The sequence below is a fragment of the Zingiber officinale genome, chromosome 10A (assembly GCF_018446385.1).
Source record: "Zingiber officinale cultivar Zhangliang chromosome 10A, Zo_v1.1, whole genome shotgun sequence".
Lineage (NCBI taxonomy): Eukaryota > Viridiplantae > Streptophyta > Magnoliopsida > Zingiberales > Zingiberaceae > Zingiber > Zingiber officinale.
The window spans coordinates 18,482,923-18,498,082 of NC_056004.1; the positions used below are offsets into that span (position 1 = coordinate 18,482,923).

General features: G+C 36.9%; 2 protein-coding genes across 6 annotated transcripts; one reads left to right on the forward strand and one right to left on the reverse strand.

The window, feature by feature from the left end:
- Positions 1–228: 228 nt before the first annotated feature.
- LOC122027167 (OVARIAN TUMOR DOMAIN-containing deubiquitinating enzyme 7-like) lies at positions 229–10,707 on the forward strand. Of its 4 annotated transcripts, none has more exons than XM_042586062.1 (12): positions 229–636; positions 1,381–1,487; positions 1,635–1,710; positions 2,023–2,172; positions 3,382–3,443; positions 4,398–4,482; positions 4,579–4,728; positions 4,826–4,952; positions 6,635–6,698; positions 6,866–6,954; positions 10,016–10,272; positions 10,411–10,707. In XM_042586062.1, exons 1-10 carry the CDS (start codon positions 352–354, stop codon positions 6,906–6,908), a joined length of 1,149 nt encoding a protein of 382 aa, XP_042441996.1. In that variant the 5' UTR covers positions 229–351; the 3' UTR covers positions 6,909–6,954; positions 10,016–10,272; positions 10,411–10,707. The 4 variants fall into 4 exon arrangements, with proteins under 4 accessions (XP_042441996.1, XP_042441995.1, XP_042441997.1 ...); XM_042586061.1 differs by having other exon boundaries at positions 233–636; positions 6,635–6,711; XM_042586063.1 differs by having other exon boundaries at positions 500–666; positions 1,628–1,710; positions 6,635–6,711.
- A 1,085-nt stretch (positions 10,708–11,792) lies between these two features.
- LOC122028118 (AP2-like ethylene-responsive transcription factor TOE3) lies at positions 11,793–14,358 on the reverse strand. Of its 2 annotated transcripts, none has more exons than XM_042587133.1 (8): positions 14,216–14,358; positions 13,486–14,108; positions 13,350–13,375; positions 13,218–13,248; positions 13,055–13,142; positions 12,787–12,977; positions 12,497–12,710; positions 11,793–12,423 (listed from the first exon to the last, which is right to left on the reverse strand). In XM_042587133.1, exons 2-8 carry the CDS (start codon positions 13,950–13,952, stop codon positions 12,277–12,279), a joined length of 1,164 nt encoding a protein of 387 aa, XP_042443067.1. In that variant the 5' UTR covers positions 13,953–14,108; positions 14,216–14,358; the 3' UTR covers positions 11,793–12,276. The 2 variants fall into 2 exon arrangements, with proteins under 2 accessions (XP_042443067.1, XP_042443068.1); XM_042587134.1 differs by having other exon boundaries at positions 13,486–14,024; positions 14,216–14,342.
- Between the last annotated feature and the right edge of the window lie 802 nt (positions 14,359–15,160).

Sequence of the window (15,160 nt, forward strand, 5' to 3'; positions counted from 1 at the left end):
TGCGGTCCATCGTCTTGATAAACAATCAATTCGTAACAAGTCCGGCAGGGTGATATCAGCCATTACAGTGGCTGCAAGAGAGATTCCGTTAATTTCTGATGATATTTTAAGAGAGGAGCTACTAGATATTTTGACTACCACATATTCCTAATTATAACGGAGCATCTGACTTCGAGGACTACTCACTCCTATTAATTTATTCAACCTTAAACAGAAGTCGTAAAAGTCTTTGCTGCAATATATTCAACGATTCACTCATACTGTTGGAGAAATCCCTTCAGTCGTACGTGAGATTCCGAGTTTCCGACGAATACCTTTGTTCAAGGAAGATCGGGATTTCTGAGGGTCTAAATGGAAAACATGTCTTATTTTATCGTATTTTGTTTGATTTCTGGAATTAAAGATGAACAGGCCGGTCCATGGGTCCATCGACGACCGGTTCGAAGCGCCGTGCAAAATCGAGTTGCAACTCATAGCCTGTACATTCCATCTCCCCACGGCGAGGGCGAGGCGGCGCCTTCCTCCGCCCTCAGCAACCTCCCTCCCTCTCTCTGTCTCTCGCACCGCATAATGGTGCATCCGAAGAACAAAAATGCCACGAACAAGAAGCCGAAGCCCAGAAGGCAGCGCGATGGTGTCAGTTCCATCTATTGATTTCTTTATTTAGTTATGTTTTTTTTTTGTCCAGTTGCTTTGCCTCCGTCGCTCTCCACTTCCGCCCAAATGTTTTCGTATCAACTTGATTCGTCAGTTCCATCTATTGATTTCTTTATTTAGTTATGTTTTTTTTTTGTCCAGTTGCTTTGCCTCCGTCGCTCTCCACTTCCGCCCAAATGTTTTCGTATCAACTTGATTCTTGGGATTCAGTGGCTGATCGGTATTGACGATCGAAATTCCGTGATGCCCAACGGGAAATCCACTATGGGATTCGGTCAAATCCTTTGAAGTTGCTTTTATGTCGGCCTCAAAATCATATCTTCGAAATTATGCATTTTTTTTAGTTAAGAATTTGCTAGCTCAATGTCTCACCTGATGATTATTTCCTCGTCTTGTTTGAAAATCCAAAGAGACGAGTAAAGGGAGCGATGTCGTCGGGCAGTGTGAAACACTCTTTTCGCAGAGGATCTCCTATCTTAGTGAAGCGAATAAGCGGGATCAGATATCCTAAGGGAAAACCAAGCAATATTTTGGTTTCGGAAGTTCAGATTTGAACGGCCTTAGTTTCGTTTTTGTTTTCTTATTTTGCTTGACACTTGACGTTGAGTTTTATGGAAAAAATTTTCATTGTTACTTCTGTTTTAGTGTTTAAATTCGCTACAATTTCTATCATTTTTCTTACACATGATCTTTCAGTATGCAATAATCTTGTACCTCATGCAGGTGAAGAAACACGGTAAACAAACTGATATAGAAGAATTTCGCGTTCAACTTGATGTATTGGGATTAAAAATAGTTGAAGTTACAGCAGACGGCAACTGTTTCTTTAGGTTTGAAGGATATTGTTTTACCCTTTATTAGTAGTAATAAAATTACCATCTTTATTCAATGTTATGATTAGCATACGACAAACTCCAGAATGTGCATCATTAGAAATGAATTATCTTCCAAGTACACTTATTCGAAGTAGCTTGCAGGGCCCTAGCCGATCAGCTTCATGGTAATGAAGATGAACACCAAAAATACCGTGAAATGGTGGTTAAATATATAATGGTAGGCTTCCATAACCCTATCCCTGTTTTTCCAAATCCTTCTTTATGGTTAATCACTTTGATCCAAATCTATCAAGACATTTTACTAAATTCTCTCTAATTCTTCAACTTTCTTTGAGTAGATTATGCAATTGTGTACTTAGCATAGTAGTTTAATGAACATATAGCATTATCTATCACAGGTATTTGATACTTGTCCTTCCCACCCTTCAAACCTAGTACTATTTGAAGTAATTGATGTTTCATAATATTCTTAAACTGCTTTCCACCATTCATCTTTCCTAAGCCTGCAACTAATCCATATACTTAACAGAATCATCGTGAAGACTTTGAGCCCTTTATTGAAGATGAGGTTCCATTTGACGAGTACTGTCGGACAATGGAAAAGGATGGAACATGGGCAGGCAATATGGAACTTCAAGCAGCTTCTCTTGTTACAAGGAGAAATATTTGTATTCATCGAGTAAATTCATGATTTTCTCCAGTTATGTTTCGCAATATAGGCTTGTTGCTTGTCCTTCCTCAATTGCATACTTGTGTACTGTTTTAGTGAAGAAAGTTCAGTATTTTTCATGCAGTCTATGATGATTTAGGGATTGTAAATATTTTTTGTGTATCAGATCAATACTTCATATTTTGGGCTAGTGTCTCTGAATGGATATTCTGTGTAAATAACTTAAGAACTGATTTGATTTTGAAATATTGGAGCATCCATTTTTTTTTTAAAAAAAACAGAACTCGTGGTTTTAAATGATTGAGTGTGGAGTGACTAATGGAAAAGCAAACTTGTCCTTCACCATAGTTATTCCCATGTATCTCACCTTTAATATTTTGTCTTATCTTCCTCCCTAGTAAGTACCATCAAGCAGTATGAGCTTTGGTTGGGATCCGATGCTATAATTCTGTAGTTGGATAATGGCTTGCTGCTTTTTATGGCTGAATTTTATATTCTTAATTGTGATTAAAGATTTTAGGGGTGAGATGGGGTGGGGGTGGGAAGGTAAAAGAAAAACACATAAAGGAAAATATTGAGAGAAATAGAGATGTATTGGAGAATCAAATAGGGAATGAGATTTAAACTGGATCAGAAGTCAGCCCCTTTTCTCAAATAGGGAATGAGAAAAAAGGGAACTATATCAAGAATTTGAGAATTGAAATGCCTCAATTAATGCTATTGTCATTTTTTGGTATCTATTCGTTCAATGTAGAGTTATGATTCATTAATTGGCATAGATACAAAAATTATATTTTTGGAAGGTGTTTTTAAGCAAAAAAAAAAAAAAAAAAAAAAGCATATACATTCCATCTCATCCATTCCTCCTCTTATTCACCCCCTCCCATGTGAATGAAAACAAGGTGAAAAATCCTTTCAGCTCCATTCATCTATCACTATAGATTCAAAATATTCAAACCCCATAATGTTCTTTAATCCTCATTCCTGTATCCTTAGTTCTAATAACAAAACACGTTTAGAGTTCACAGGAATGATTTCATTGTTCTGCCTTTTGCTAGGACAGTTTTTATGAACTTGCTGGATAAATGCTCATGTAGAAAATTTGTATACATATATCTGCATTATATTTTATGAATGCTATTGGAAATGAGTTCTTGTAAATTTTTGATGGACTTGGCTTTGCTAATAAGTTTTCTTTATTTATTGGTCTGTGTTCAGTTTAGTTCTCCACGTTGGTACATTAGTAATTTCAGTGGTCATCAAGATGATATGATTCACTTGTAAGTTGGATACTCCTCTCAATAATATAATGGTTGCTTCCCTTTTTTTTTTTTTTGTAACTTTATGATTTTGGGTGTTTTCATATTTGAAGCTTAATTTTATCATGACAATATGAAAAAAAGATCAAGATGTCTTCGATAGGATTCTTTCAAAATCATAGTTCTGTTGTATTATTTAGGATTCATTGAACCATTTATATAGCTTATGCCCTTTTATGTATCCCTTCTTTCAAAATCATAGTTCTGTTGTATGATTTAGGATTCATTGAACCATTTATATAGCTTATGCCCTTTTATGTAACCCTAGTTCCACAATTGTACCCATTACTTGGGTTCTTCTGCAATCATAGGTTTGTTAAACAATCATTAGTTCCACTGGTATGATGTCTCTGATAGGATGCCATAATTCACTCATGCATAATGACTGATGGGACTACAAGGTCCTAATCCCATACTTATATTGGCTTTAGATCAAGTCGGTAGTATCACCAAGTCATGCAACTCTAGCAAAGGTTTATTTTATCATTGTGAATGTGATTTTTTTTTTTTTTTTAAAAAAATGAATATAATCAAGGTTGAGGGAGGGAGTTTGTGTATATCACATTGGAAATTTGTGAATAGCTAATTGCATACTTGATTGTATGAAATATGCTAAACTTCTCATACTTGATACAATGATCTTATCTACATGGAATGAGATGCTGAAAGTTGATTGCAGTTAGCATGTATATCCCCTACCAATTCAGTTAAATTTTCTAATCTTGCATTACTTTTTCTCATTTGTTATCATTGGTCTCTTGGCATCTTCCGTCAAGTTGTAACCTCCACACATCCAACTTACACTTTTAACTGGAAATTTCATTGATTGCACAATAGTGCTAATCAATGACTTTTCTATACATACAAATATTTTTCTTTCCTGAAAAGGAATCTTTTAGCTATTTATTTTTACAGGTGTTACCATGATGGCGAGCACTACAACAGTGTTCGGCTAAAGGAAGATTCTTGTGAAGGACCTGCTAGGCCAATAATTATTAAGGTCCCTTTTTTTCTTCTATTGTTTGGATGAAGTAGTTCATGTCATTTAACAAGATATGCTTTTTATGCAAAACAGTTGGTCCTTTCTTACATTTAGGTAGATGCTCATATTTCTAGAAAGGATCACAATGACAAAGCAACAACTAACAAATCATCAAAAGGGTCCTCATGCAGATCCTTCAATAGAGAATCAGTTAAATTGGTCATGATGGGAACAGGATGTAAGGATGTTGATAAAGTTGAACAGGTAGTAGAATGCTTATAAAATTCACTGACAAGTACTTCTTAGATTTCTATTTTTTCACTTTTAATAAATGTCTCCAAATGTTGATTAATGGACTTAGGTTTTGCAAGAAGTAGATGGCGATGTCAATGCAGCAATTGAGTTTTTGATAGCTGAACAGGATATGGACTTACATGAAAATGCACAAAGTACCAATGATAGGTCCATGGAAAATGATTTAGTTCAAGGTAATGAATTGTCTGAGTAAGCTTGTTCATGAACTTGATGCAACAAGAGTTTTAAATTTTTTTATGACTTTGTGAACTTGTGATTACCTATTCCATTATTGTCTTAGCCTAGATCTCTCTTGTTTGACACCGTTAGGATGTTAGAATTATTAGTTACTATGTTATGAACTTAGTACCACTTTGGGTATTATGTCAGAGTTATATATGTTTATATACTTGTTTTCCTTGACACAACACAATATCTTTTCCTTTCAACTTTGTATTGCAGCAGGTAAGAAAATTATTTAATCATCGTCTTATTGATAGATTGATCTACCTTATCATAACTATACTTGTTTCGACTGCAATAACTGTGCATTCTCTTTTGGTTATGGAAATTTTCAAAACAACTTTGTTAACAAGATGGATGATACTTTTCGTGCATGTTCATTGACCATAGCCACCAAAAACGAAAATATTGGTGGATTTAGTATTAACTCTATTATAAATGATGTCGAACACCAAGCATAATTTAGAATGTCTAAGTTTTAGATGTATATGTTAAGAACTATATAGCTTATATTTTTTTTTCCATTTTTCTTCTAAAATTGTGGTTGTTTATAAATATGAAAAAAAAATACTTGCTTTCAATTTTGATCTTTTGCAAAACTAATTATTACAATTTAGTACTGTTGAATTGTATCTCATGCTTGCGTCTATCTTCATAGGCTCTTTCTTATCATGACTACTTTCTTCTTATCATTGTTGTGTTATAATATATTCTGTATCACTTTTACCTCTTATCCCTACCTTGAGCCATAAGTGATTTTGTATTTTTGTTAACTTTTTTTTTTATTGTTTGTTAATGCTCTTTTTCATACTCTTTTTGTTGTTTTTCTGTTGCTTTCCTCATCTTGCTTTATTTGGTGTTGTTGTTGGTTTCCTCATCTTGCGTTATTTGGCATATTAAAAATAATAATAATCATTTAATAGATTATTAATTATTCAGTCGAAACATTATAATACAGCATTGCCAATCTTAACTCATTTTTGAAGAGAATTTGAAATTTTCCTTAATAAATTTCTTTGTGGCAACCTTTGAGGAAAAATGATGTGTCACACGTCTGCCATTGTTTGGGATCTCAGGAGAATAAAGGCATGAAGCCACCAAGGACTAAAGGTTCACTAAAGATAAGTTAGATCAGGGATAAAAAAAAAATCGATAACATCGATATATTTAATTGGATTTTCCTTTCGAATTAAAAAGTAATTTTTAGTTTTCTAGTGGGCAAACGGCTACTAAAAGTATGGCCCAGAAAAGCATCACTATTACAATTTTTCAATCAAGAGCTTCAACCCTTGGCTCCCCTGGTCAGGATAATATGATCCTAGTTTATGAATGTTAGACTCCTTGCTCACAAATTATGCTGGCTATATCCTATTATTAGTTGTAAAAGTAAATACTTCTCTAAGAATTTTGGTTGAATTTGGCTACAAGGAAAAAAAAATGACCGGGATTTGGAAATGATTTTTATAATTATTATGTGGCAGATACCAGAGAATCACACTTTTTTTTGGATCAACTATCTTATTTCAATATTTAACTATCTCTTGTAATAAGTTTGTGAACCCATATGGTGGTTCTTGATGCAATATATATGTTGGCAAGATTGCAATTCAAATTTTTTGCTAAATATTTTCAGATTTTTCTGGAGAAGGCCAAAGTCAGGAACCTGGACTGCCAGAGGTAGCATCAGAAGACTTAAGGTTGGACCAAAATGTATGTGATAAAATTACCCAAACTATACTGGCAGTTGCATTGTTAATAATTCTGATAGCAATGGTTATATGGTATTTGGTATGGATTCATTTATGGTAGCAAGTATTCTTGGACAACTGTTTCTACTCATCATTGGTACTCATTTTTCTCACAGGAGAAACAAGGAAAGAAGGATTGTTCTCGCAAATCTAAAATGAAGTGCCAGGCTTGTAGCTCATCAACGGGAAAAACTTCACCCTCTGTGTATGCTCTTGGACAATTTCAGTTCCTGAAATTTATTAATCTTCTCTCTTATGTACCTCTGGATTGAAAATTTATGTTCGTTCAAAGAAAATATTAATAGGCAACTTACCTGAGCATGTGCCTCATTTTATTAACCTCCCAGAAGCATCATAACATCGAGAAAATGCCCAACTGCATTCTCTTTTTTTCTTTTTTTCTAGATTCCAATTGCTTCAAGCATCATGATATTGACTCAATCATACTCGATTGTCATAAGTGTATTTCTGTAAACTGATTGTAATACTCTGTAATAGTTGGAGAAACAACAGATTGTAGTTGATCATTGAGACTAGCTAACTCAGGCATGGATGCTTGGTAACCATCAGAATAATGATACAGTCGTACACTGAGAATATGTAGTTTATAGAATATCTCGGCACATATTCAAAAATCCACCAGAATCTCTGAACAATTTTTGTAGTTCTGAACATAACATGAACCTTTAGGATCTGAAAGTGATTGAACTACCTGTTCACAGAAGTTTCTGAACAATATTGAGCCAATAAGACTTTAAGCTTTCATTTTTTGACTCGGCATCAGCTTTAGAGTGGTGTGCTAACCTTTCAAACATGACACTCTTTCGTACCCCATATAATAAATTTCAACTCTGAACAGTAACTTCCCTTTCAGCTCACCACTTCCTAGTTGGTCACGTATCAGCACTATTTCTTCAATTGAAGCCCATCCAAACTAGATATCAGTATATTGGCCTAGTAAAATTTCCTTCCAAGTCTAAATAGTACTATTCACATTCACAGAAGATGTGTATATATTCTTATGCATATCTTTTGTTCAATACAATTCCCCACCATAAGTTGGTAACCGTACCATATCCAATTAGGCATTTTATTAATCTCCTAGCAATATCACACAAGATGCAGAGCTAATATTAAGTTTCCTTAAAATCCAATATAGAATTATGGTTCAAAAGCTTGGTAGACAGATCCTTACAAATAATGGATCCTTCTTAGATGCTTTGTCCCATAGGAATTTCATAAATTAGGTCTTGTTCAGGAATTTGATATGTATTAGCTCCAATTCATCCTTCTCTGTAAGACATATTATTCGATGGTCTGAACTTTTTTTTTTCTATCTTCTGCACTCCATAAAATCTTGGAATTATTTAATTCTAGCATTTTGAATTCTTGATGCATTCCCTTGGAAGAGAAGTAGAAGCCCAGTTGGATATCTTAAGTATCTTTCAGAATGCTTACTATGGCTATTGCAGATTGTGAATCATCCTTTGTAAATATTACCATCTGCAACAGATAGATGGGTGATTAATGGATTTTCATTTTTGACATGGAATCTGATTGCCTCTTGTAACTTCCTCATCTAGCCAATTAAAGGACATTGTCATGGCAATTACAAACATATATGGGGAAAATGGACAGCCTCGTGTCACACTTGGTGCTCTTTGCTTTACCATCCTTACATTCTTGGCATTAGTTGATGGTTAAATTTGGTGTCAGTATGCAAGTTCTGATCCTCTTCAGGATTTCAAGGCAAACTTCTCAATGATAACCATGATGGACTTCCTGCTAATTGGATCAAAGCTTTAGGTAGCTTATATTTTAGAGTTTTAATCAATTTTTAGTGCCCTTTCATTTTCTTTAGATCACAGATAGTGATGGAACTATACCCAGAAGCCTCTTTGTATTTATTTATTTATAATTTCATAAACATTTAGGAATTTCTTTCATCGTTTCTTTCAAGTTCTTTGGAAGAAACATTTATTGCTTATTGCACTGCATTCTGGGCCTTATCCAAATTTATAAGCGTTTAAAGAAAGCCTGATTATTATCTCAAAAAGATGACTAATTAATTGCCATATGGTTAGTTTAACATGAAAATGACAGTTTTGACAATAAAAATTGGAATTTTTATGCTCAATTGATTTATGATAGATTGCCGATCTAAGTTTAGCTGGAAAAATGCTTTATTGCATTGTGATTTTCAACTCACATGAGTGAAAATTGTTTTTTTATGTTCATTATGCCATTAAGGTCAAAACATGTTCTCTTAAGATATAGTGGTATCATGTGGTATGTGTCATCGTCATCAGATTGATGAGCTCTGATATCTGCAAATTGATTATCATAATTGTCATTAACATGCATTTCCATTAAGTTTTAGACTCTATGTTTCAAGTTTTGAAATCTCGAGTTGGGCCTGAGTTTTAGTCCGGGCCAACTCATGATATGTTGTTAGTGCTGAGTGTTGGTGTCGGAGGTGTACCAAAGCCAAACACTAGAAGAGGAGATAGACGAAAGAGAGGAAAACTCTTGCAGAAGAAGACACTAAAAGGAAGAGAGAAGGACCTTGACTTTGTCTCAGCAGTGACACAGTCAGGAGAGTCTCTAAAGTGGTTGTAGAGTGGTCGCTAAGTGGTTGCATTTGTCTCAAGAGCTCATAAAGTGGTCACATGCGTCTCATGCAAAAGTCTAGGGAGCTCACAATTTTTTCACCAGCCTCAAATGGATTGTTTCTGACTTCGACAAAGTTGTTGGTGTTCGAAGTCCCATAAAATGCATCATTGTGATGTGGAAGCTTCTTCGCTGTCTCTAGTCTCATGAAGTAGTTGTCATCGCAAGGTGCCACCAGGTGGTTTTTTTTTTCCTCACGCCTGTTCCACTTACTGATCGCAAGCTTTTTGCCCCTGCCAACTGGCACAAAATGAAATTCTAATCTCTGGTAAGTCAGCGATGTTGGGTTTTTCATGCACAGCTAGTTTCTGCAAACAACATATTTCTCATTATTAAAATACTACATTTTATATTTGCTAGGTTTTTGGTTTATTGAATCTGTTCCTTTTCCTACTGATTAACCATTCCTGATTCCCTTACTATCTCTGATAGTGAGTTGTATGTAAGACTGACTGGGTGGAGGTTGAGAATATTTTCTGAGTGATGGTGCACAATTACCGTTAATATGATTGGTTTTTATTTTAAGAATTCCAGAAGTTTTATAGATTTTGAGGCAACATTATGATGATAAAATTTTTGCCGATCTTACTTGGCAGTGATAACAAACGCGCTGTTAACAAAGGCAAGAGGGAAACAAAGCAGAATAAAAGAAAAGAAGCCCGCAAACAAGTCAAGGAGTCTGGATCAGGACCATTGCTGGATATGGGAGCGCTTTGCATTTGAATTGATTGGTGGATTTTGACCAATTTACTTAAATTTTTAGTTACTTTCTTGCTTGAAGCTTTGACACTTGATTATCAAGTCGGCCATGCTCCACTTATTTGAAGTTCACTGGGGGCATCTTGGTGTTGAGGTATTCCATTTTTTGTTCTCGTCGAAATTTCAGGCATCATCTACAATATTTTGCATGTTGCTGTAAAAATACAAAGTTCTACCTTCTTGCGTGTTTCACAGTGGTGTTTGATCTTTCAATTCCACGCTTTTGTTTCAGGATTGAATGAAGCATTCGTGACACTTTTATTCTGCTGATTCAGCCGGGGGTATTCGATCGTCAAAGTTTCAGCTGAGGATTCCCTTTGCCGAGCGAAACAAATCAAATCTTCTGTGTTCCCCATTTAAATCTTTTACACACTAGATGGTCATATAGGCTAGTAAACAGGTAATTAATCAGGAGACTCTCTCATGAGCTTTTACTGTATTTGTGACAACGATCGGAATAAAGGGCGAAAAAGGCAACAAAAAGTCCTCTTCGACACGGATGCAATGGACTTGTGCCTCGAATTATCCACGTGAAATTATCCCCCAACCATTGTGGCACTTTGCTTTTGGAGCTTTTCGAGGTGGTTCAATGTGAACTGCCTTAATTATTGGTCACTTTCTCAATTCAGATCATTTAAACTCATGCTTAAATTGGAAGCAATCAATAAAAAAAGAAAAAAGAAAAAAGAAAAAAGAAAAAAAGATTGTTTGAATATGAAGAATCAAGGTCAGATATTTCTATCACCTTTTTTTTGCAGGACAAATGAGAAAGCGAGGACATCGAAAAGTTTCGGCCTCCTAAAAACAGGAAGCTGATATTGACCGCAGCAGTAGGTAGGCAGTTCTTTCCCTTTAAAACAGGTAGGAAATCCAGCAGGCAATGCGCATGGTGTCAAAATAGTATAATTTGCAACGCTGTCAGATTGAACTTCCGTTTTTTGATCTCAAACAGCTTAAAACGTTTTCTTTTGTCGAGCTAAATGGAAAATTTTAAATAAAAATGGTACTTTCTAATTTTGTAGTGGAATTGAATTCCTGGGCCAACCTTTGCTTTAATATCTTTGTTTCTTTCTAAACGCCTACGTTTAGTTAATTAATCTTTCCTGCTTTGAAACCAAGCAAAACAAAGAGACAAGCCGATCAAACAAGGACGGATTTCGGTGTAGTATATCAAATTTTTTAATTGAAACTGTATATAATATTAAAAATTTTGGTACAAATATATTAAAATTTTGATATATCATATTTTTGATAGATATAAATTTCATATTCTATATCAAAATATAAAAGAAAAAAAAGTTATATTTGTCCAATTATCATTAATTAAATAACAAAATTTCTTCAAAAATATTAAATCTCTATATTTTGATATATATTGGTGGCAAAAAGGTAAATACGTTTGTCCCCAGCATCCCCGTCAACCCGTTCCAGGGCCAACGCGGAGGAGGTAAATCATGAACGGCTACTAGTCTTTGGAATAGTGACTAGCATATAAGGGAAGCATTTACCTCGATTTTACCGAATTTCGAACCCCAGACTTCATTAGTAACAACACCTCATGTGCTAACCACTAGACCCATATGAAGAGATTATATTTTGGTATATATTGAAATATATAAAAAAAAATATTAACTCTCATATTCTTACTGAAAATTGGTATTTTTACCATGCCTAATTACAGTAAAATTTGAAACTCGACATTCTTGTAAAGATTTATGGGAATAAACTTCAAATTCAAATCTTGGAAAGTATGGATACTAATTTTCCATCCGCATTGAAAGCACTACTTCTGCTATTTGGCCAATAGAGCTATGTGATGCCCCTCTCACACTCTAACCTTTCCCTACCGCACCTTTCCCAATAATCCATAAAAAGGACCAGAGACAGTGTTCCAACCACATTTGCTCCAATTATTGGCTGTCTCAAAGGCAACAACTCTGAGCGATGACCAAAAGTATGTGCATCGTCCGTGTCCATAGGTTCAGCACCAGCAACTACTCCAAAATAACCAATGGATGCTTTGATGATACACGGAAGGGGACAAGGCGTGGGTCCTTTGGGAGTAATCAATCAGGACGCAGCGTTATTGAATCGATCATTAATGGCGAAAAGAGTCGAGAAGCCATGGTCGTGCTGCGCCCGGAGGGGCAATTCTTCCTGATGCCAAAGGTGGGAATCCTGATGATGCTGCAAAGCTCTGTTCCTGCCAATTGAGAGCTCTTTCCCTTGCTTCGCGGCCGGGATACTGAATCGTGAATCGGATGGAAACATTAGATACTAAAAAGGATTAATTCATCGTGAGTCTGTAGGCAACCAACCTGATGATCAAACATATTCGTCTGTACTGAACTCCCCAAGCTCAGATCAAGATTGTGCTCGACCTGGTGTGAGATTGGTGATTTAAAAGGGCAATTAGCCAAAGGGTAGACAGATTTCTCACTCGCAATTCCAAGCTCTGCCTCATAGAGCTTGAGGTGGAAGTTGGTGACTGCGTCCTTGCCGTTGCACTTGATTGCAGCCTTGTCATAAGCTCTGAGACACCAACAGACTCGATTAGGATTGAGATGCATGAGTGATCGGAGATAAAAATTTTGAGAAGAGAATGAACCTCGCAGCTTCGATTTCGGTATCGAAAAGTCCCAGATACACATACTTTTTGTCGAAGAACTGGCTCATTCTAGCTTCCCACCTCCCACATTTGTGGAAGGTGACTCCGCGATACTTGGAGCTTCCTCGGGGATTGCCGGTGCTCTGGCGCCTGAGAACTTGGACGAACTCCTCTTTGGTCAGATTGCCGATCTGCCCAAGATGAATCAATTGTGATCTAGAAATAAGCAAAGTTGGATCCTTGATCAGCAAAGCTTCTTTGGCTATACCTGTTTTAGATCCTCTTGGTACTCCTCCAAATTGAAGTTTATATCCGCATCGATTCCGCGGAACTTGATCGCGGCCCGATCGTATGCTCTGTTGAATGGAATGTTTGAAACTTCAGACTTAAATCTATTGGAAATGAAGAACGAGTTGAAATGAATGACTGACCTTGCTGCTGCGTATGCTGAGTCAAATCCGCCTGCAGAAACATTAGCAGATAAATCGGTTTCAGGAAATCATTTATGATCCGAAGAAGAAGAAGAAAAAGATGTTTTTGATTGAAGTTGGCTCCATACATACCCAAATAAACTTGCTTCCCGCAGTCCCTGTAAATAAGAGGAAATGTTGATGAAGGAATTCGATAGAAAGAAGGAAAAGATTTCCTCTTTCTGTCTTTTTTTGATGATATTGATCTTTGAAGAGGAGGAAAGCTTACCAGATATGGGATTCCCATCGCCCGGTCCTCCGGTAGAAGGTCACTCCCCGGTACTGCGAGCTCCTCGACCTCGGGCCGCGCCTGCTCTTCTTGCCAGGCGGCGCCGCCTCCATCGGCGTCCCGTTCACCGCTGCCTCCGCCGACTGCCGGGGCCTGAACCCGACGGTGTTAGCGCGAGGAGAAACCTCGTCGGGGAAGGGAAAGAACTGGCGCGTCACGGCGGCCGGCGCGCTCTCCTCGGAGGTCGTGCTGTCGCCGGAGATGGGGAACCCGAAGATCCTCCGGGCGGCGCCACCCTCGCCCTCCGCCTCGACGACGATGACTGACGAACCGGTGCCGCCGTTCTCGACCTCGCCCGAGCTGTTTCCCGCAGTCTTCACCTTTACGCCGCCCGGCCCGGCGGCAGCGGTCGCCGGGGAGTCCTCCTCCTCCGACGCTGCATCGTTGAGATCCCAAGCATCCTTCATGGTAAAAAAAATCGCACCTTTCCAACCTTCCCGGCCTCAAAATCCAACCTTTCTCCTCCGCCACTCCAATTTCTGCCAAAACTCGAGATTTTTCTCAGCAATCTCAACCTTTCTAAACTTCCGAAGTGAAGAACAAGAAAGCACAAAACTCAGTGACTGCATCAGATAGAGAAAAACACACACACAAAAACAAAAATAAGAAGAACAAACAAAACAAATCCAATCGAACACTTCCACTAATTCGTGAAATGATTTGTTCCTACTTGTTTTCCCCTTGTTCCGGAGGCAAATGATATACTTCTGGTGGCCGCCAATGCCCCTCCTCTCAGTTCGTCCGACTCCACCTATTCATGTCACGACACCTTGCCTTTTATGGTTGTTGCCGGTGAAAGAAAAAATAAAAGAAGCAACGAATTCTTTTAAAATAAAAAATAAAAAATAAAAAATAAAAAATAAAAAATAAAAAATCTCGCTTCCTGCTTGCCTTCCCACGTTAACCAAATCGAAAAAGATTAATGAACCTCATCTTACCAACGTATTGTATCGGCAATTTTCATTTTTCTTTTCTTGGGAACCTTTTATTTTCTTTCCTTTTTTGTTCTTTTTCATATTGAAAATTCGGAAAGCATGGTTCATATGTGGATTATTGGCAGACCCCATAAGTCATCCGAGTTGGTATGTGATGGGATACTTACCACATGAGATCACGGGGTCGAAACTCGAGGTAGTCGGGGTGTAAATCCTCGGTCCCTGTGCAACTCACCCCATCTGTCACATGCTCGCTCAGGATGCTATGATTTACCTCCCTCGTGATGGCCTTGGGTCAGGTACAACGGGGACACTGGGGGCGAACGATTTCACCTTTTACCACGTATGTGGATTATCGGCATGGAATTGTCATTTTCAAATAAATCTTTTTCCGAATTAAGAAGTAGAAACAAGTAGTCAAGTAGTGGTGCCGTAGGTGGATAAACTCAAACCAATATCTTCTTTTTTAATACGATTCCTTATACATGTGACACCGTATGAATTAAATAGCAATAGTTGATCGCATTTCTTGGGGTTTCATTAAATCATTAAATTAATACTTTTTCTTTTCAAATATATGTTGATCTATACTCACAAAGATGAAAAATGCTTGATTTATTTTTCTATAAATATATTTTACTATTATCTAGAATCGTATCCTTATTTATTATAATTAATTA

Excerpts from the sequence above, each read along its gene's own strand:
- LOC122028118 (XM_042587133.1), bottom strand. The coding sequence starts at position 13,952 with ATGAAGGATGCTTGGGATCTCAACGATGCAGCGTCGGAGGAGGAGGAC. Across the intron at positions 13,143-13,217 it reads TCAGCATACGCAGCAGCAAG|AGCATACGATCGGGCCGCGA; the intron begins GTCAGTCATTCA and ends TCCATTCAACAG. Across the intron at positions 12,424-12,496 it reads CGAATATGTTTGATCATCAG|TATCCCGGCCGCGAAGCAAG; the intron begins GTTGGTTGCCTA and ends TTCACGATTCAG.
- LOC122027167 (XM_042586061.1), top strand. The coding sequence starts at position 352 with ATGGAAAACATGTCTTATTTTATCGTATTTTGTTTGATTTCTGGAATT. Across the intron at positions 2,173-3,381 it reads GAAATATTTGTATTCATCGA|TTTAGTTCTCCACGTTGGTA; the intron begins GTAAATTCATGA and ends GTCTGTGTTCAG. Across the intron at positions 4,483-4,578 it reads CTAGGCCAATAATTATTAAG|GTAGATGCTCATATTTCTAG; the intron begins GTCCCTTTTTTT and ends TCTTACATTTAG.